At 38.3% G+C, this 23,199-nt stretch overlaps 1 protein-coding gene across 1 annotated transcript; it reads right to left on the bottom strand.

Moving 5' to 3' along the window:
• Positions 1-536: 536 nt before the first annotated feature.
• Positions 537-23,199, bottom strand: ghrhrl (growth hormone releasing hormone receptor, like). Its single transcript, XM_017406865.2, has 13 exons — positions 23,112-23,199; positions 12,706-12,811; positions 12,135-12,242; positions 9,946-10,037; positions 9,224-9,327; positions 7,703-7,835; positions 7,460-7,613; positions 6,336-6,396; positions 5,546-5,615; positions 5,141-5,232; positions 4,254-4,383; positions 3,132-3,173; positions 537-2,230 (listed from the first exon to the last, which is right to left on the bottom strand). Exons 1-13 carry the CDS (start codon positions 23,163-23,165, stop codon positions 2,129-2,131), a joined length of 1,248 nt encoding a protein of 415 aa, XP_017262354.1. The 5' UTR covers positions 23,166-23,199; the 3' UTR covers positions 537-2,128.

The following is a 23,199-nucleotide window of genomic DNA, read 5'->3' as shown; positions in this document are numbered from 1 at the left end:
TGGAGATACAACACACAGACTAAAGTGGGTTTACTCCTTTAAAATGTGTATTTGGACACATATTCCCTCCATCACCGCAGCAGTTTTATTGTTTTATTGTTGGAAAAGTTAAAGTTTTACTTCTGTTCTGCTTTTCGTGCAGAACAGAAGTGACTAATTTTGTACTAATTTTATTCAAAGTGTTCTTTTGTGTTCAAATACCACATTTATTCCACGCAGCAGTGGCACTCTTGTTGTGAAGTTGCTTTAACATTTTACAGCAAATAACTGCTGTGTTTCCCCTTGTTTCATGTAGATCTTTTGTCTCTTCCTCTCTGTTTTGTTTCACCTGCATTTCACCAGACGTAAATTTAACTCAAAAGGATTTTTGTTGTGAAAAGGCATCACACAAATAAAACTATTTAACTGTTTGCATCACTGACAGTCCTCTGAGCTTTGACCTTTGCTTGATTACAAACTTCAAAAACTTGATGAGGTTTTTAGAGTCCTTTACTTATTAGTATTTTGCTTCAAAAACACAGATTTACAACATTTAGGCAGTTTGAAAAAGCATATTTATTTAGCTTATTCTTGTGAAGCAAACAAAACATTTTAAAACACTTGTTTCATATATTTTTTTAAAGCATGACAGTCATATGAGTTCTGTTTCTGCCCTAAAACTGCTTGGAGGTGAATCACATGTTGTAACAATGACTTAAACAGCATTAGCTTCTATCAGTAATTTTCAGAGATACTACTGTATGGTAAAAATACCACAAACTTTTTACAGACCATAATATTCTTTTTTTTTTTTTACATTGCTAGCTGCCAGCTGATCTTCTTTTTCAAAATAGGTAACTGAAGACAAATGCTTCTGCTTGAAGTTGCAGAATCCCTTATTTTTGCAAGGTACTAAAAAGAATCACAGAAAGATGCCCATAAAGCAGCGACACTAAAAGGAATCAAGGAAATGTCGACAAAAAAAGGAGTATAACATACTCTACATTTAATTTAAGGCAAAATAAAAAAGATCTTACACTGAATAAACTTTATTTCAATAAAAAAAATGTGAATGTGGCAGAGATGAGGTAAAAGTTACAAATTTCTCAATGTAAAAAAACTCTGGAAATGGGATTTTTCTAATCATGCAGTTAAGAAGACTATATTGGCATGTTACATTAAATCCAGTTTATTACCAAAAGAAAGGCTTTATTTTCCAACTAAGTGCTGAATACAGCATTTGGCAGTGAAGCAGGCAGGGATTTTATTCCCATTTATGGTACATTACACCACTTTTGGCCCTAACTTTGACCAGATATGGCAGTTTATCTTTTTTAATGATCTGCTGCTGAGAGTCAAAATGTTGTAGGTTCTCAGTTCAAGCAAACCAAATAAATAAATAGACCACAGAAAGCATCCACATATCTCTCACTAACAATTCATAACACACAAAGACACAAATCACAAAACAAAACCAACAAACAACGTGGAGGTCGTTAATAATAATTAACTGCATGAGCAAAGCATGAGTCTTTGTGCATCACTTGGCAAAAGCTTTTATGGCCAATGTCTAAAATATCACACCTAAACGGCAGCTTTAGTGATAAAAGCAATCAAACCTTGAACATGTTGCACTCAAGTTATCTAAACTGAGTACATTAAAATGCAAATGTGACATGTGTTGCTGTCTTGATTAAAATAGATACCTGATTAACATTTCCTTTTCTTAATAGCAGCTATGTAATTGGTAGGCTGTGCTTTCCGCTCAGCTAAATTATAATTAATTGATTTAACTGGTGATTTCTCTAAGGCAATCTAAGCACTGAACCTTCTGTGCGGCCACTGCATGGTTCGGGAGATGCTCATGAGAACTGGCAGGAGCCGCCGCATAAGATGTGAATGTGCGCAAAATGTCAGGGGATTTCACAATCACTCTCCTGTGGGAAGTTCACCTCCCTTCCTCCTGTCTGGCTGAAGGAGTGCAATCAGTGAAACAGCCTGCTGCATAACTTACACACTCCCAGGGTTCAATGATGCGCGAACAACAAGAGCCAACAGTGTGTACGCTGCACAGCTCATTAGGTACGGACGACGTGCACAGGAGCAATCCTGAGTGGATGTGCAGGTACGACGGTGCAACAGAAAGATGTCAGAAGGGTGTGTCCATCTGGCTGCCCTTTGCAGCAGGTGAAACCACGCCGTAACTCCTCTCCTGCCACCTCAGCCACTGCATGTGGACCTCCTTTTGCACCTGTCAAACACAAAAAACACACAAAGAAAATTAAAAAAAAGAGACAGAAACATCAAGTTCTTTGCAAACAGAATTCATCAGCCAGCAACTTTAATATATTATTTCTGGTTTGTTTCCCTTTTTTACCTCAACTAAAAGCCACGTTTAATAACAATAAAGAGAGATGGGCATCAAGCGGAAAAAGAAGAAGAAAATTGAAAAACTATTTGTTATAACTGAATAAACATAATTACCTTGTTAATGACAGATTTACTACACTACTACCCTGAGCTCCACCTAACTACCGCATAAACATTAACATTTTCTAATCTACGAGAGAAGACACAGCAATAATCCATGTTGAAATTTATGGATTTAAATGGTAAATTCAGCTCTTTTAAATTAGGGTTCTGTGTAAAGGCTTTGTATTATTTTACCTGTTGGACTTGGCCTCGCTCTGACTAGCTGTTAGTCAGAAATAAACTCCATTTCTCCAAACTGAGGTCATTCAGAGAGCTATATACAACAGCTAAGATATTATCTGTTCATAATCTCTTCACAGAACCCCATTTCAGAAGATCTGAACACTTGCCTCAAAATGTTCTCTTATGGCATGTCTGCACACTGTTAGGTGTGCATTGCACAGGAAGTCTTAACCACAGATGGACTGATGTCAGGTCAGCCCCGCATTAATCTTGATGATTATATAAGCGCTCTAGGTCCTTTCTTTATGCGATGAGGGGGAAAGAAATGGGAAATTGTTCCTGCACCTTTAAGCCCTGACAACTTAACACCTCTCACCTCTCACTGACATGTGATCCTTCTGAGCAGGTTTCTTAAGCAGCAGAGATCTGCAAATCATCTGTGGGTTGTGCTGAATACGTTATAGGCAATGCATAGGAACAGTGTGGTTTGCACTGACCTCTTGATTGAGGAAGCAGTAGAGGACAGCAACAAGAAGCCCCTATAAAAAATACATAGTTTTTATGAATAATAGCAGCATTTGATTGATTTAGGATTTGAAAATAGTATATTAGTATATGTTGGTTTTCATACCTCACTAAAACACCTCTGTAAGACTTCAACAGATACAAGCTGGGAATTCTGCAGCTTGTCCTTTAGTTTTTACATAAAGAGCACTGTCTTTGTTAACCAGTTGCCTAATTCTTTCAGCAGGAATGAGAACAAGCTAAAAGAAAAGCCAATTTTGTGTCCGACATTACCTTAAGGGTATAATTGGACTTTTCTTTAGCTGCTTGTCTGGATGATGAATACACAACTTATACATAGCTTCATTTGTCTTCCTACTGCCAAAACACTGCAACACTGTTGTATACATTTCCATGCAAATGCTTACGCTAAAGCACATAAATATATGAAACACACACGCAAGTGTAAAAAGTTCACTGATTTTCAGTTCTAGGCTTTTAACGTGAACTAATCTCAATCTCTTGGTTCAGATCAAGTCAATGTTAATATCTGGAGCACATTTAAAGACAACTACAGGTAACAAAAGTGGTGTAGAAAGTGTGACATCACAGAAATGGATTTTAAGAACAGATTTAAAATGATCAGTGGTTTGAGCAGTGTGCCAATTTTCAAACACAGATTAGTAGCCACCACTAAAATGGCTTCGTCTTTGAAGAAGATGGGGCCTAAAACGGAGCTTTGAGGTACCCCGCAATTAAGAGTGGACACAGCTGAAGAAGGGAAACTCATTTCTGATGGAAATGAATGGAAGCAGGAAAGAGGTGAATGCTGCTGTATGATTTTTTGTGTGAAGGTTGTAGGTAGATCCAACAGCACTGGGACAGCAAAATCAACTAAATCAGCAGCTTAAAGCATGTCATTAATAACTTTTTTCACAGAGTTCATTCTGTGCTATGAGGCTTAAGACTGAAAATTTTCAGAAATATTAGTTGAATCATTTCCGTATTCTCCTCACAAACCACAAAACGACAAGTTAATTTAAAAGCCCATTAGTAAATGAGATTGAATTCTGAGTATGGGCGCCGTGTTCGCACTCCTGGGTTCACGTTTGTACCTGAAAGGATCCCATGCAGAGCTCGATACAGAGGCGCAGGTTAACGTTGAAGTAGTCAGGCAGAAAATTGAAGAACATGTAGTGGGTTCCAAACAAAGGGATGAGGAGGAGGGTGGACTTGGCCAGGCGTCTATTGCACAGAAGCAAAGAAATCAGATGCAGGAAGTGAAGCTACCTGAGGGAGTCTTAGAGCCGGTCTCATCTGAATGCTGAGGCTGATTGTCTGATGCAAACAGGCACGCTGATGATGAGATGTCAGCCAGAAGGACACTTGTGTGTGTGGGTGTGTGTTTGTCTGTGTGTAAGGCAGGTATGGGAGTGCTGTGTTAAGCTACCTGGTGCAATTAAGTCAAGCCTCTTCCTACTTACCTCGATATGTGTTTTATGAGGTCCAGAATACTTGATGTGCCACAGCACTCTCAGTCTATTAGTGAGCCTATTTCAATTAGAAATTCTGATAAGCCTCTTGGCGAGAGGAAAAATAGACGTGGCCAGACTGAGCAGACTGTTGTTCGGCTTAGTCTGAATGAATTATTCAATGCACACTGAGGTGTATCAACAGTTTTTGCACTTCCTGCATCTTTCAACATCAAAGCGTCTACTCCGAGTTAAAAAGTATTCGAATAAATGTCAGTCATCGGGCAGGAAACAGCTTAAGAGCTCAACACAAATAAGTCACAGAGACAAGACTTTGAAAAATCTAAGACCTTGTCTTGGAAAAAAGGAATCTGAAGTGTAATAAAAACAAATCTCGGGCATAAAGGGTGATTTCATACGAAACTTTTCAAAGACTTCTTCATTCAGCTCATCATTTGAACTTTAGATACAATAAACAAATAAGAAACTGTGTCACTGTCTGTAAATCTGAGACTAAATGATTACTGTACCTGTACTGAGAGGAGTTATTGAACTGAATCAGCCGAGGATTGAGTTTCTGGATCAGGATTCTGATTATATTTACAAAGAGCATAAAATTCACCTGGTGATAAAAAAAAGGATGTCAGTTGTATTAATGTTTTGACAGGCAGGAAACAGCTGAAAACGCTCATACCAACATGATTACTAAGCATCACGGCAACAATGTGTGCAGCCAAGTATGTCATTGACTTGGACTGGTGCGAGATGAGTTTTTGGCACTCGGTTCTGATGACACAAAACAATTTTTTCACACTCCTTTTACCATTAAGTCTTAAAAAATTAAGGTACACATGTATTTTACAGAACACTCTGTGCTGTACTTGGCGCACATTTCATGACTTTGCTTGTTTTAGCCCAATGGGAGTATTTTTTACCGCTATAGAGACGACAATTGGTCCCTTGATGATCCACCAGTAGGGCGAGTCCTCATTGAAGTCCCAACATCTGCATAAAAAAGACATTTTAAAACCATTTTCCCTCCAAAGGTTCCCTCCAACAACACAATCTCGAGTTTAACAATAAATAAATAAATAAAATATCCTTGAAAACTTAAACAAAAAACTTGTGCAATCTATTACTCGTCTGAGTATGTGCTGTGGTTGACTCTCAGCTACTACCACGCCAAGTTTTAGCCCAATATCGTTAAAACTGACAGAGTTCTAGTGATGCATGTGTTTGCTAGGGGTGAGCAGCTGTAACGGCCATCTTGAATTGGGTTGACTCCAAAAGGTAATCCGTTGTAGCTGTACATTCAATAATTACTTCCTGGGAGTTTCATTAAAATTTGTTTATTGGTTCATGAGATATGTTGCAAACAGACAGTCAAGCGAACGCATGCACACTCAAGCGTTTACATGACCACCTGCTTTTCAGGGTGTTGGGCAATAATAATTTCCTGACAAGTATCAAATAGTCCAAATAAAACTGGGTTAAAATTTGAACTAGATAAAAATATTAGGTGCAAAAAATCCTTCCCATTCACCTTCCTATGTGTGTATTTATTGCTTAATTCAAACCTTTTACCGCAAGTCATAAATTCAGTGCCTAGCAGACTAAAACGCTTCACTGTGATTCTAGCTTTTCGACAGCTTTGACTGTATTTTCCACACGGTGGTGACTGGAATAGCTTATGAATGAAGGATCTTATCAGAAGTTTGTACAGACTCTGTGTCCTCAAAGTACACCCTGGATCCAATCCACAGAACTATGAAGAAGACAGGGACACCTGTGGAGAGAGAGGACAGCAAAATTAATCAGCGAGACCTAATCAAGGCACACGGAGTTGGCAGAATCATAATTAGAGTCAAACAAGTGCGTGAATCTGTTAGTTTAAAGTTTTGTCTGTCACAGTATTGACGAGAGAAGCTGGACTTGTATTTACTAACTATATCTAGTAATCAAGTCAAGTTTTGTATTTGTCATGATTCTGGTGTTTGTGTTAGTTTTCCTTCCCTGTGTTTTCAATTATTTATACCTCCTGTGAACGCCAACATTTTAGTTTGGTTGCTGCCTTGCCAGTTTTTTTTTATTTAAAAGGTTTCCTACACAAACTATAACAGTATTTGGTCTAAAAGGGTTAGATTAAATATATCAAATTTATAGATGCTGAAGAACATCCAGCTGTATTTGAGGTATATGAAATTAATCATATTTACTTGAGTATAATTTGTAAGATGATGCAGCTGAAAGCGTTTATTAAAAAGAGAAACATAAGTTTGTAAAGTTCTAAAATAAAGTGTAATTTAAAAAAAATACACAAATTTGATGAAAAGGAGGCTCAGACTCCCAGTAACTGTAAAATGGAAAACAATTAAAAGCTTTCCTTGAAGGAATTTATATCACCTGCTGCCTTGTATGCTTGAGTTTTAAACAAAGATCTACTGCAATAAGTTCAGTTAGCTGTGGTGGCCATCTTAAATCAGTTTGACTCCAAAAGTTAATCAGTTATAGACATACAGCCAGCAATCACTTTCTGAGAGTTTCATTGAAATACATCCAGCGGTTCATAAGATATTTTGCTAACAGACAGAGTTTATGTTAGCTTTGACTTAAAATGCATTTCTTTTACAAGGTTGACCAAAAAAATAGTTAAAAAAGCTCTGCACAAAATGTACAAATGGCATAAACACAATGAACAAAGCCTTAAAATGACTTTTATTTCTTATAATGATGCTAAACTGATGTATACAATCTATATATTTCTATTTTCATGCCTCACTTGTACTACTAGATCATTTTAGCGTTACAGTTGGCTGATTTGCATCATAAAACTGTACTAAGGTTCTCACCCCAACCGAGCAAGCCGAAGCCCCAGAGGCATCGACGGCTGTGATAGAAGGAGGAGAGCAGCAGCGAATTGAGGTAGAGCGCCTCCACCAGGAGCCAAAAGAAATTAGCCATCACACAGTAGTGACAGAAAACAACAGACGCCTTGCAGGCAAACTGGACAAATGCAAAAAAAGAAATTGAAGCAAAGGTAAATGGTTAAAAGGAATTTGAAACTACAACCAAATATTTACTCGTCATCTTACTGTGGAGAGGGTGCAGTGATTGGTGTCATCGCTTGAGAACAAAGTCGAATCTTTTATGAAAACCGACACCGATTTCAGGATGAAAGTAAGAAAGAGCTGGATGTGAATAAAGTTCCTGGCACATCGGAGCCTCCTGTTGAGAAGATGCAGAGTGCTGTGTCATGAAGGCCAAATACAAAGAAAGGACATCACTCTGGAACAGGGGTGGGCAATCCTGGTCCTCGAGGGCCACCATCCTGCATGTTTTACGTGTTCCTCTGCTTCAACACACCTGGTTTGAATCAATGGGTGATTCACAGGCTTCTGCAGAACAAGAAGAGGTGATTTAACCACTGAATCAGGTGTGTTGGAGCAGGGAAACAAGGAAACCATGCAGGATGGTGGCCCTCGAGGACCAGGATTGCCCACCCCTGCTCTAAAAGATTTCATACAGCTGCAAAACCAAACCGTTTAACAAGTCACATGATATTTACACCTTTAAGCAGTTTATTAAATATAAAAAACAACGAGTGTCTACATAAAACAATTAATGGCTTGTTAAGTCTTTCATTTAAAATGTTTTTCTGATGTACCTCATTGACTTTATTTTCTTAATTTTCAGGGAATTACAATATATCGGAGGGCAGAATGGAAAAAGAGAAAGGTCAAATTTAGGTTTTGCGTTTCCACCACAGCTAACTTTTAAAAGCTCTGATACTGAACATCATCGCACATTTCATACCTGAATAACACAACAAGAGCCGGCCCCTAAGCGATACTGCAGCCGATGGTGTGCATGATTTTTAAATGAAACATAAAACAGTTTTTAAGCGTGCTAGAAGTGTTTATCCTTCAGTTTGCTTGTCCTTCCACTTGTCCTCAGGTCTCTTTTGAGCAGCTTTCCCTTCTCCCGTCGGCAGGCTGCTCGTTCCTGCTGCGTCTCCCCCTGTGTGTAACATTTCCCCTGACCTCTGGGCTCTTAATCTGCCGCCTCTCAATTCTCCATCCCACCTCTTAAGCTGGCTCACCTCAGCTACCTCAGAAATGTCATCGACAACATTGCAGGAAATATGAAGCAGAGAGAAAAAAGAACAAAGTAACCTTAAAATAAAAATGCAACGGCTGGCAGATTTTATTTCATTTAGGCTGAACCGTGCAGATTGTTTCCTCTGCTTCCAGCTTTCATGCTAAACTAAAACCGTCTGCTGGCTGTTATAATCATATATTTGGTTTATACGAATGACCCTAAGATCAAGCTAGAAAGGCAGCATTTTAAATGATGGCAGAGCTGAACAAGTCACATGTGATGTGTGAAAACCTTGAAATAACCCAAAGATTATTCACAAAACTGATAAGGCATTTATCAATAAAAGATTAATGGCGTTAGGTTTCAACAGCCAATTCTTTTTTTTTATTGTACATTGTGTCCTAAAGTCTAAATTTTGTTGAATACAATTCCATTGTACTCATTGGGGTTTGCAAAGTACACTTTCTGCTGAAGAAACTCTGAATAAACAAGAATTTCCAACGCCCGGTTCATACCTGAAGAGCAGCAGGATGAAAACAGCAACAGCCAGCACCCCCAGGGAGATGCTGTAGCCGATGGTGTATATCAGCTTCACATTGGCGAAGTACGACTCCTCAGTCTAAAAACAAGGCGGGCAGGAGGACTTTACATGCAAAGCCATTATTTTCAAATATCAAAGCTTTTCAAAATGCTGGCAGGTCTGAAAATGAGCGTAATGTCTCAAAATAAGACCAAATTACCGGTAAACTTGAGACTTAACTGCGCTGAAAAGATGGCTAAAATAACTGCAAGGAAGCTCTTTCTATTCCAGCTTTTCTGAACATTTGAAAAGCAAAAGATGTTTTATCTGGCACCAAGGGTAGAATTTCCCAAAAGCAGCTGCGTGATTAAGTACCATTGTCCATTTTTCTTTGTAAATAACATAATTTCGGTCATTACAGTCTGAGTGACGTGATTCTGTCTTGCTAAAGTTATTTTCAGATTTACAGCTGAATAGATATTTTTTTAATGTAGATAGCTGCTCACCAGGAGGTCTGAATATTTTAACTTTTAAAAAACCGCACATACATCTCTTCCAATGTTGAACGGTTATCTTTTCTTTAGCTTGTTTCGAATCTGTGGTTTGGTTGTTCTTCTATTTGTGCGATTGTTTCATTTTTCCTGTTTCAAACATTCTCCTTTGACCTCTTAATCTGGAGTCTCTCCTCCTAACCTGCCACGCCTCGGACGCTCTCACCTCAGGAATGTCATCATCCACGTTGCAGGCGACATGGTACGGTGGGAAAGGCTTCGACCAGCCTCTGCTGGTGCAGTTTCGGCTCACTGACCCTGGAGCGACATCAAGAAGTCAATGTCAACAACAAATTTCCATAACCAAAATAATTATAATTAAGAACCTAGAATTCCTTGAAGGAATGTACATCGCCCACTGCCTCTCATGGCAGAGTTTGAAACTAACTCATCTTATATTAACACACAACATATACTATAATACACTCTTCCACTGTGGGATTTTGGCTTAGAAGTCTCAAAACCTTCAGTCTTTTTAAACATTGCAGAACAATTTACCCTAAAAAGCTTCTTGATTCTTTTGCTTTACAAATTTTTGAAGAAATTTAGGGTTCCTATAGCAGAGGTGAAACAACGATCCCACAGTATGATAAAGACGCTACCACGTTTTACTGTTATTAGGCATATATTTCCCTATGAGTGTCAATAAATACCTGACAAACAAACCAAAACACTGAATTGCTGCCTTCTTTGAACATTAAGCTCCAGTGAGTCATATTTGTTGCAGATTATTTCTAAGTAGTGCTTTGTTTAAAGTACTGTGGAGTTACAGGAAACAGGTTCCTAATCTGAACCTTAATGCGGGTCTTTCTTTAGCATTTGTGTGTTAACCAGGCACCTGCATCATTTTTCTCTGTGTGACCCTTTTTTTCTGCCAAATTAAATTTTTTTGATGAGTTAAAATCTACTGTATAAGTGGTTTGTTTGTCTGAGGCAGCCTAGAGAGGAACTGGAAATGTGTTCAGAATACAGGGTGAAAGATTGTACGGCTTCCCTAAATACATAAGAATGAGTATAGAAGATGGACAAAAATCTCTTTAGTTGTTTTTGTTTAACGACCTGGGGCAATTTAGTCTAATTGGATTAATTTGCATTTAATTTGAAAATATTTCCCACAAGATCTGCATCGCGTCTTTCAAGCTTCATTTTCCTGTGAACACGCTAGAAAGCTGACATTACGCGGCTTTCATGTTCTATCAGAGCAAATTTTCCTCCTGCAAAATGTCACCATCTGTATTTTAAATTGCAACCAGAAAGCTCTGCTGCTGAAAGCAGCAAAAAGACACGGATGACAAATCAGCTCGATCTGTCGTAAAATATCAAACATAAATTGAGTGGAAGTAATGCACTTTCCATTTTTAATACCTACACTCAGTAAGTCTGACATCATACAAACCTTTAAGCTGAGAAAGGATGATTGTGATTCATCCCATCCCAACCAACAGGTATCACAGGAACATTAAAAATAATGCACTACAGTGTGTTACAAAAGTCAAACATAATTCCCTGTTTGCTCATTTTGTACAACAAATTTATTTTCACTACTTGTAAATATTCTTAAACCTGTTAACTTATATGTTAAAAAAAAATAAAAAAAATAAGGAGCACTTGTGTTAACCTGGTAATCCTGTCATAAAAACGACAGATCAGAAATTTAAATCGGGGTTCTACAGAAAGGTTTTGAACAGTTAGTATCTTACCTGTTGGAGGTAGCTCTTTGAACGACCTCGTTTGAAGAAACAGGATTTGACTCAGAAGACTGAGGAGCTAATAGCGTCTCCTAGCGAGGCCAAGACCTAAGTGGATGGCCACCATCCTAAAACAGCTCCAGTCTAAAAAATAAACTACATACAAAGACTATTTCATAAATATTTACATCACCGTCTGTTTTGCATTACGCAGTTACTCCAGCAGAGTTATGATAATATTCCTGCAGGAATGCGACCAGAAATGCAGCAGCTAATTGTGCTCCTAAATAAACAAAATTATATGTAAATAAGTGTGTAATGCTAAACTGACGACATTGTAGAGGCTTATAACTTGATATGAGATTTTTGAGACTGGAGCTGTTTTATAAATCCTTGCCTAAATCCTTAAATTCTATTTTCCCAATCCGAGTACATTCAAAGAGCTATCTAGAACAGGTGAAATATTATTTGCTCATGACAACCCCACCGTAGAAGTTCTGAACGATCGCTTTCATTACAAAACATCCGCATAACCAGACTGAATGAATTAAACAAACAAGCCGTTCTCATGCAGGAAGCCATGAGTCTGATTTCTGCCCAATATTTTAGCTCCACGTCACCGTCTGGATTCACAAACTGTGGATCGGATTTATTTTTAGTCTCCCACCTGTGTTGTTCCTGAAAAGAGAGAAAACTGCAGGACACCCTCGCTGGACCGTTTCCCCGGTGACTGCTTGAGGCCAGCAGGCGACAGCATCCCAGAACGGCCAGCAACCTTTTCAGGGGTTTAGATGGAAAAAGGTTAAACTTATTCGTAAGGGTCAGTTAGAGAGAGACTGAAACACACATTAGAAATATATAACAACAGAAAATCGATGTAGGCAATGATGTCAGCGTTTCTTTAACTTAAAATGTGACAAAAATGAGAAACTGACTCTTGAGTTGGAAGACACTTATATTGTGTAACCATCCCTAATGCTTTAATCTTATGAATCATAGTGATTGATCAAGTGTATTTTCATTCAGCAGTTCGGATCCTATTAAAAAAAAAAAAGAGTCCTCTCAGACAACAAATGATTCTCCGTGAATCATTTATTTCCGTGTGGACTCGTTTGTACTCAGTGTGACCATCTGCAGTATATTTCAAACAACAAAGTGTCATTCTTGAATTTATGAGCTGATAGCTACAGGCTCATTGTTGTGGTGAAAAAGAAAAAAGAGAGAGAGAGAAAACACACCTTCCGTGCTTCTGTTTCCCAGCTCAGCAATGTACTGAAGGCACTGGCGCTCCTCCTTCTCCAGCTGAAATATGTACTCGCACTCGGGGTGCAGACGGGACAAGGTCTGGAGGCAGGAAACCAAAAGCAACAAGGCATGTTCTGTGAAACATATTCAGAGGTGGATAAACAGGTGCATACTGCAGCTGCTGAAGTGATCAAAAAGGCTCTCTGTGGAGAAGTTAAAGGCCTAGCATACCTTGAAGGAATGCATATCGTCGGCCACCTTTAATGCCAGCGTTTTAGACTGAAATAATCCTCTGCTCAGAAGGATTTGTAGTCATTTTGGCTACATCTCATGCAATGTTGTGTGTTAGCGCTCATACTGTGTGTTGGGAATGACGCTCAGCTACTACCACACCAAACATTTTTGTGTCTGCTAAGGAACTTATCTCACTGAGCACTTTTAAGACTAGATTGAAAGCACCTGAGAAGGCGTCTTTAAGTTATAACTGTTTTTAATAATTATTAGTTATTATTAATCATTATTTGTGTGGCATTTTAAATCATGTGATTGTTATTGTCCTGTAACCTTGCTGCCTATTGGCCAGGACTCCCTTGGAAAAGAGGTTTTCAATTTCAGTGGGACTTTCCTGGTGAAATAAAGTTTAAAAAATTAAAAATAAAGGTCAGATGGCTGTGGTAGCCATCTTGAATCCACTCCAAATGTTAATCAGTTGTAGATGTACAACCAGTGATTACTTTCTTTGAGTTTCATTCAAATTTGCCCCGTTGTTCAGGAGACGTTTTGGTAACATACGGATGCACAAGCACACACAGGCGCGCGCAAAAAACACCATCGCCTGCTGCCTCGGCAAAATGTTTTCGCCAGTATCATAATAAAGTGCGAGTCCTCTTTAAAAGGGCAGTGACTCATTTTGCTTCCCCCTTGAAACAGTAGCCTTTTATCAAAACCCATCTATTCCTGTTGGTGACATCAGGCACAATAATCTTTCAACAGAGTGCACAGAGGAAGAAGGGGGGAAATTTGGATGATTCATTAAAGGAGTTTGTCCCCAAGGACCCCCAAGGACTCCGTCTGTTTGCTGCTCCTCGGATAGTCTTTGGTTTGCTGTCGGGCTCTCCGTGTCAAATAAAAACAGAGTAACCAAATTTACATTTGACCGAACCTGAGAATTATTTCTGGCTGACAGATAAATACATTTGGTTTCTGAAAAGGCCACAAGTTGATGGAAGTTAAGGCAGATTGAATTGTGACGTAGCAAGAGGGTGGATGGAGGGAATATATGAGAACAGCAGTGTTGGAAAACTGCAAACTGAGTGATAACATGTTGCTCAGAAAGTAGTTTCATTTAAAAGCTGTTTTTTTTTTTTTTAACCAAGGTAATAGGATCAGTTTTTTTGAAAGAAAGAGAGTTTTACTAAAGATTCTGATAAAGTATGCACTAAGTATATCAAACATTTGATTTCATCCAGCACAGCAAGCTTCTGAAGAAAGATTAGTTTCAGAGAGAAGTGTGTGTTTCATCACAGTTTAAATAACAATAAAAAAACAGCATGAGCATGATGGCAGAGCTCTTTGGGAACACTTTGTTTGGCTGAGTGTCTGTTGATAGTGAAAGGTTTCCAAAACACAGATATGCAAACACAAAAGGTTCAAAGCAGATACGAGGGCCCTTCAAAATGGATTTCCGATCTGATGCAGAAGTGAAAATGCTCCGATTGTGTTTTTTGTTTTTTTTATTGCTCAGCAGGGAGCAACTCTCTTTTTTTTTTCATACAGACCATGTTGAAAAGATAAGTGCAGACCAGTCTGAGTTGTGAAAAGAAAGTGAAAGTGAATCCCACTGAGGGCCAGTTGACCTATTGCTCCAAAACATCTTTGACCCCAACTGAAATTTATTTTTTTTCCAGTAAAATGTAAAATGTTTCCAGTAAAATGTTAATACCAGTTAATAAAATGGTAAACAACTCAACAAACCTTTTAAGTAGAAAATTATTTTCTGAACTTGATAACACAAATTTGAAGGTCTTCAGGCATCTACAGTTCAAATGAATAATAATAATAATAATAATAAACAGTATTTTGCTACATTCTGAGTATAAAAAGTACATTATCTTCTAATATTAAAAATCGATCAATTCAGTGAGCAAGCCAGAGAAAAGTTCATCCTTGTCACCTTCATCACATTTCATCTTAAAAAAAAATAAAAAGGACCCAAAGGAATGGGTCAAGAGTGAGGGTTAATAGAGCTGACATGTAGGGTATAAACCAACCAGCTGGTCATAATGTTCCTCTGCTTTTGCTCTAATAGACAATTAAACACATGGCTCGTGACCAGATTGTGTCTAATTCCAACTGTTCATATGTGATGTACAACTGAGGGAAATGTAAGGGTTTGAGAATTAGACAGCTTACCTAAAAGCTTGCTAAGTTTTATCTCAAACTATGAGGTTTTCTTCAACTGACCCTCAGTCCTCCTGGATGTGCAGTCAAGCGCCTCACCGTGATTCTCTTATAGAAAATGGTTTCTGAGTTTGGTTTTGCTGAGTTTTCATAGTCATTGTGTTCATAGAATCCCTCTGAGTTCTGGTTAGGATTTTGTTATCCCAAATCTTGTTTCCTGTTTGACTTCGTAAGATTCTGCCCCTCATGCTGTCAGTTCATTTTACTTCCTGTTTTCCTGTCACACCTGGTCTTTAGCTCTAACTGTTAAATTTGCATTCATGTAATCAATAAGCTCTTTCACAAAAAAACACCTCAACCAGGACTTCTTGCTGTGATTACTGAATGGACCAAGGCAGCGAAGGGGGTTGAAGCCAACTGCGTTTTTTTTTCCTTTTTTTGATTTTCTTTTTCATTGAGATCCCACAGCTTTACGTTTTGTGCTTGATAACATGGTGACTGGTGAGTGAAGTGCTGCTGGAGAACAGTACCATCACGGGTTAAACCGGAAAGATTCATTTATTTTATTATTTTTGCTGCCGTTGAACTTAAGTGGTCTCAATCTAAAGGTCAGAGCAAAAAGCGAGGTCTTGTTTTGCTGTCTATGAGAGGGTACTGCAACACTGTGCCGCCTGATGAAACGTCTATTTAGAGTGCTTGTCTGGTCCTTTTTAAAATTGCCAACATTTTTTCTTTTCTAAGACCATCAAAGAGACTGTAAGGGACAATGTGCTGCCTGCAAGTGAATATACTGTATGTGTGTTTGGTAGTGGACCCAGATCTGTTTAGATAGTTACTTTTGTCCTTATAGCGACAAAAGCAAGTTTGTATAACATGAATAGTGAATAGTTATTAAGGTTAAAGTAAATGTAATTGTGTCTAAATGTAATGACACATTTAGACACAAAAACAAGACAAAGTTGAAATCAAACATGGTTGCATCACTATTCATGTCTAAAAATGCATAAATATAGAGAGTGTTTTTGCATTTTGTTTTCCCCACACTGTGCAGTTCTAATGGTGCTGTTTCACTTTAGTTTGAAAGAGATCTGCATCAAATCAACCGCAGCAGGAAAACACGGGCCTACAGAAACAGCAGCAACAATAAAGTCGCCTCGGTTACTGATATGCACGTTGCCTCGGCACTGCCCTTGTTTCAGGTCAGTTCCATCTCCTGTTAAAAAGGCCTGAAGGGAAAATGAGACATGTCTTTGCGACACAACGCTTCCAAACTTTTAACGAAACAAAGCGTATGAAGTTAAATTCCTGTGGGCTCTCCAAAGCTTCCTCTGGAGAAGCATGATTTCCCCGCTGTCAGTAGTTTTTCTTAGTGCGATCCCATAGGACGAGCTGCTGCGTGACATAAATATTTCTATTGAAAAGATCTAAGGGTTTCTCTGTAGGGGAAACCATAACATCTGCACCAGCACAAAGCTGGAAGCAATTTTATCGCATCATGTGTTCAGTATGGGCCTTTCCTTTGAACTGAGTGAGGGGTGACATTATCAGAAAAAGAAGAAGAAATGTTGGAATTTTATGACGCTGTTGAAATCTGGGTTCGGAAAATAAATTAACACATAAAATGAAGTACGGTAATCTGATATATGATGCAAAGTAATCAACTGAAAACAAATGTGATTTTATACCTGCATAAATCGTCAAGTAGCTTTGCATAAGTGGTCAGAAACGACACTGGGCCTTGAAATTCATCAAGATTTTTGATGTATTCCTGTTTTGTTGTTCAGCAGAATAATTCACCTCAGCCATTTGTGTTTGCTGTCCATCCATTTGCCATCTCACACATGCACACACACACACACACACACACACACACGCACAAATAATGGCATTCTTAGAAACAAGCCAGAGCTTGTGTTTGTGCAGAATATTAAACCACTTCAACAGCTTTGCCAAAAACAGACGAATAAACATCACACAGAACACCAGTTGGAAGTGCATCTAAATTCGCTGACAGAGAAATTGTTTGCCCACCATTTTCTGAAAATAAAAAAAATAAACAAATATGCAACGATCTCTCCATGCCTTCATGACTGATGAATGGAGATTTCTGCCAGCCCATTCTGCTGAATCAGCGGTCACACAGCTGTTGTCCTGCTTTGTTTGTTTCCATACATTAATTTGGACTCTAATGACTTCATAATACTGTCAACTATTTTAGTTATTTAAGTATCAAAATGTCTGCTTGCTCAAGACATTAGAGCTTTGACCTTTGGTTTTTGTAACTTTTATACTTTATATCTAAATGTATTTACTTTTTTATCAAAGAAATGCACAGAGTTCTCTTCAAGTCCTTAAAGACTTTGTGTTCTTTGAAATCTACTTCAGCACCATCACGGGTTGCTTCATATTTAGATTTTAGCTAATGTTTTGCTAATTTAACTTTTAGCTACCATTAAACTGATTTTAGCTTTTTAAAAAATTGAGCTTTTTTTCTGCTAAGTTTGCCTTTTGTTTTGAATGTTTTAACTAGCACTGCATTTTCACGGAAAATTCACAGTTTTTTCAGTTTGAGGTGTGATTGTTCAATTTACCCAACAGTGACCACCTGTTTAAAGGTACATGAATGTCTGCTGCAGAAACAGCGTAAACACACTCAGAAAAGAGTGGCGCGTGCTTCAATCAGGACAGTGGTATGTTTCTGCTGAACTGCGGCGTTTCATCTCTATCAACAGCATCTAAGTGTTGACTGTCCAACATCTATAATTTCCATCAGAGCTGGGTTAAAGTGACATTTGCATGCTCCCTCCAGCTTCGACTCTGAAGTCCTCTGAAGCCGTCTGTTGCTCTGCAGTCTGATTTATCATCAGCGGCGGTTATTATTCTCATCACAGTGAGCTGCATGCTAAAGTTGGGTGTCTGTACGGCGTGACAGACACTGGGCTTTATTTATTCAGAAAGCCTTATATCCCTTAATGTGGACCTTTGTCGGACATGTTGCAGTGATTGGATAACATAATAGCAGCTGGTTCTTTTTAACGAACGTGGTGGAAAACTTGATTTGTACTCACTTAGACTTTTTGACAGAGTTCATTATTTTTGCTTTTAGCTGATAATTTGAACCTTAATGGCTAAACTGTTCTTAACTGCCCTGGTATTTTGCTGTTTTCCTCTGAGTTTAAAATAAGTTTGAACTGCCCTCCTTCTGCGTCATATGTCCAGCTTGGTTTCACATTGAAAAGTCATATAAGAAGATCTTCTCATATGGATAAATTATATTTTATATATTTCATATTTAAACCTTACCTGCTTGTAATAAATCTAAATTAGATATGAGCAGTTAAACTCATTGTTTACACTCCCACAACAATCTTCATACACGTTGCTAGAACCTTTTTCATGTTTACTGCGATGACTGAGCCTGACCTGCTAATTGTCGAAGTGGCGAGTTCTTTTGCCTCACATAAATAAACATGAGAAGAGCTGTTTTGTTTAGGATGGTAACAAACTGATCGTATGAGTGTGGAAAATATCCCCTCTTTTGATTTGTGGTTAAGAAAAATGTCAAACAGCCTGCATCTGGAAAAATGGAGGTTCTGTAATGAGGGCCGAGGTTCTGACCCGTGCTGACACTTATACAGAACAAGACATCAACACTGTCCCTGAGGTAAGTTTCTCATTACTTCTTTAATTTTACCTTCTAATGTGGAATGTCTCTGTTTGTATAAATAGAGTATTAGTCATAACAGAGCAATGGCACTTCAGAAAATGAAACTAAATTAAGCAGTCTGCATGAAAACATAAAAACTCAATAATTTCACATTCAGAAAAGAAAATGTGACATTTAAAAACACACTTTGCATGTAAAATCTTTAAAATGGTGCTTCTTGACATGCTTTGTTATGAAAATGCCATATTTTCTGCTTTTTTTATTTATTTATCTGAGTTTTTAAGATGCTGGTTGTACTTTTTGAAGATTTTTTTTGTTTCGTTAACTTGTTGTTTTTTTTTTTTTGTCTTTTGTTCCGTGTTGATTTTTAATTCTTCTACGCCTCTGGGCCAGTTCCTTCACACTTGGTGTGGAAATTTATGCACTCATCAAACAACTCAAAGTACCTGGAAGAAGGTGGCAGCTAAATGGAAGATAAGTGCCGTTTTCACCAGGGAACGTTGTGATGAAATTTTATGCAACATGAAGATGGAAGCGAAGGTTAGGGGGGCTGAGTCTCACATGGATATCGGGGGGGGGGGCCGAGGAATTAGGTAAGTCAAGACTAGATTGTTATAAACACTGGGGGGCACATGATGCATTCGTGCATTTCAGCCGCATGATGTGATGAAGGCAGACACTGGTGCACTTGAGAAACAGAAGCAGAGGTTAGAGGAAAGAGAGATGGAGGGAAAGTGAGGGGATATGAACACTGAAACTAAATGCAAAGCCAAAGGCCGCCCCACGCTGCCAGGTTGGAGCACGGTCTGCAGTAAAAAAAAGTTATTCGAGAGGTGAAATCCATTATCCACTAACTACCCAAAAAGGGGCCACAGCATTGGGCTCACTTTGCAGATGTTTCCTTCCATTTTCAACAGTGAATCAGCTGCTCCATTACGCTCCTGAACGCTGGCATGGTTCGAAAATATAAAACATGTTCTTTCAATCAGACAGAGAGCACAAACAAGGTCGGGCACTGAAGTTCAGATTATGTAAACACAAAGGAATATTTTAGACATTCTTTGAAAAGGAGTTCATTTCGCTCAGTTTCGTGGAGTTGGATAAACACAAAATCTGAAGGGATAGTTTAGCTAAACTCAGTATTTCTTTAGTTATATGCTGTATATGACTTGTTAGGCAGCTGATTATGCAGAGGAGAATTATGCTTGTGTTTTATGCACTGCGCTCTTTCTCAGTTTTGTTTGTGAAGTAAATCGGATTAGGCTCGTAAGAAGAAGATGGATGTCCTGAAGTTTTTCCTCCCCTGCAGCTTAAAAACAGATAATCCCTTTCATCCTTTTTCTGTTTTTCTCCCAGCTGCTGGTTAAGGTGCAACATTTTAATCTTGTTTGAACACTCAGGATGCCACCTTGCTTTTGTTTGTGTTTATTGTAACTGTATTTTTCTTTATAAAAAGCCATGCAAGCGTTTCAGATTATTGTAATTGTCTGCAGTCCTGAGGAGGGCATGCGCGCCCTGCTCCCATTACCTCTGTGGCAAGCAGATCATCACACCACCGGTTGCCTTTGCTTTGCTTCTCACATTTCTATTCTGTCAGGAAATTAGCGAGGCGGTACTGTAATAGCAGCCACATAAAAGCTGCGGTGTGTGTGCATATGAACGTGACGTGACAAATGGGTTAGATGCAAGATGCACAAACTGGACTGAGCAAAAAAAGTCAAAAATTTGGCATTTCAGTGTATAAGATACAGCAGTTTGGTTACTGTTCTGTCAAATGTTTCAAGTGAAAGAAGTATGCAGATTTTTTTACATGTTACATGGTTTTAGTGTGGAAAAAATGCACACGCACCCTACATTTTCACAGGCTTTTTTGTTTACATAGTTGGACCAAAAACCTTGAAGCGTTCACACAGATGCATGCACACGAACCCATCTACAGGATGTAGCAGAATGCAACAGTCATGTCTGGAATGATATGCATCTGATCATTAGAGAAACAAGTCTACAATCAGACTGACTCTTAAAGGGCAAAACACACTGGTGCGGGTCAAAAATGACACCTCCATTATTTTCAATTATGCCCCCACATCGCAGCGTCCGGCAATATTTCTCGACACAGTCCTATTCTGAAGCATCGCCGTTCCTGAAAAAATACATTGTTATGTGTACGCTTCACGCTTGGACATCCGGGTTCCTGTAGCAGCTCTTAATTATGCTTAATTATGCTTTTTTGACAGTTCTTCTCTTACTTAGTTGTAGTGATACATTTTTAGGAAATAAAATAAGAATTACTTGTCAATATAAAGACAACAGCAAAAAAAAAAAAAAAAAAGGTCTTTTCTGGTAATCCATTACCTAAGAGATTAATTATTTTGTTAGGAAAACAAAATATTTAGCTATTACTTTAAAGTTGATGTGTGGTATTACAGCTGACTTCAGCTTGACTCATCGTGTATGTTTTAGTGACATTAATCAGCGCACTTCCAATGATGCATGCAATCAGCCATGTTTGAGTTTTTATGGCTCTTAAACTTGGAGCTCTGCTGACAAAAAAAAAAAGGGACCCATTTTAATCAGAAGAAATCTGTGAAAGCCACAAAACCTTCTGATGATCTAAGTGGACGTTTTGGATGCTCCAGCTTTAGCCAGCTGCCAAACTTTTGGGGACAATAGGCTGACCTAGTCCTTCCCACGAGCAGCTGTGATTTTCAGGAGGTCCGACATTGAGCTGTGTTCACAGGTGCTGCTCTCCATGGGAGTTCAACCTGTGGACGTGCCAAGAGCAACATTCAGAGCTCAAGGATCCAGACCTTGGACACTGATTGCATTCAATGGTGGGAAAATAGTCTTGCTTGGGATTTGAAGTGTAACCATTAAACATTTTTTTAACTCTCCTGGGCTGGTAAACCCAAATAAACCCATCACCATAACAGTTCTTCATTTTTTTTTACTTATTTATTTTTATTATTTTAATTAAACCTAAATAACTCATCGTTAGCTTCCCTTTTCTCATCTCATTTATTGATGGAACAGAGTCATTTTATTCATATTTTGGCATCTGAATGACATTTTTTGCGATCCGTCAATTTAATCACTTTTTTAATCACCATTTTGTCACAAGGTTCATAATGTATTTCATGACTCTTTACAGTGTAAACAAGTCGATAAATCCTCTTTATATTTGACAAATGTTTGTCCTTCAATTTATTTTATGTGAATGTTATGATCTTTAACAAGCTTGAGAACTCAAAGAGTGACATAAACTCCCTATAATAATATTATTCAGACACATTTTTTCCCCTTTTGATTTAACCATTCATTTGGAAATGGTGGCTTTAAAACCAGAGAAACTGAATGGATCACATCCAAACACAAGGTGACATTTGCAGGGAGGAGGTGCTGTCATGCCTTGGATGAAGGTTGGTTTGTTTAGGCAGGAGGCTATAAAAAAACATCTCATTTATAATTTGATCCAGAGCGGAAGATGACTTTAAAGCCACTTATCCTTAAATATGTCCCATTTACACTCTGCAATGAATCAAATACTAACATCCAAATACCTTTTTACATCAGAGCCGTCTATGATCAAACCCTGCATCCACACAACCCCTCAGAAAACACACATTCTGTCTCAGTTCACCTAAAACCACAGCCATATATACATACAGTAATAAGACAAGATGGCAAAACTCCAAATAAATATCTACTCTTGAACAAAATGTTAAGTTTACAGGACTGAAATACCTCCTATTGTCACAGGAAATCAAATCCAAAGAACACCTCTATGGAGCAGAAGAACTGAACGCCACAAAAAAGCTGCAATGCTGGATCAAAACATCCTCCGAGGAATGATTCCATGCCTCCACCTTGTGCCACATGTGCCACAAAACATTTGGCTCACACCAAACAGACCCACACACAGGCATAGACACAACCTGAGCCCCTGAAAGGAAAAGATGAATTTAAAGAGCTTCAAATCCTCAAGCCATCACCAAAAAACTGTAAATTCAAGCTATAGGTTTGATTAACTGTAACATTTAACATAGAAAATATCAAAACTGTGTCTGCAATAGGCTGTCCATGACAAATATAAGTCAATGCAGGGTTCTGATTTGGAAGAAAGAAAAGAGTTGTGTATGCATGTGTTTTAAAATGACAATAACAGGAGCAGACAGAAAAAAAAATCATATTTTATTATTTATTTTGGAAATGAGTAAGTGATTGTTTTTGTGATTTATGTGTGTGTGTTACAAAGTTGCAACATGCATGTAGTAAAGAATGAGATTTTTTTTTTATTATTATTTTGATTCGACATAAATGCAAAGTACTCACAGTTTGAGCCAAACACAGAGTGAGAAACATCCCTCTGAAGCAGAGACAGGACATGCTTCCAGCTCCTCCTTCTGAGTCCAAACCAGGC

The sequence above is a fragment of the Kryptolebias marmoratus genome, linkage group LG24, assembly GCF_001649575.2.
Source record: "Kryptolebias marmoratus isolate JLee-2015 linkage group LG24, ASM164957v2, whole genome shotgun sequence".
Lineage (NCBI taxonomy): Eukaryota > Metazoa > Chordata > Actinopteri > Cyprinodontiformes > Rivulidae > Kryptolebias > Kryptolebias marmoratus.
Note: the sequence above shows the minus strand (reverse complement) of the source record. Positions and strands in the feature narration are given on the sequence as shown.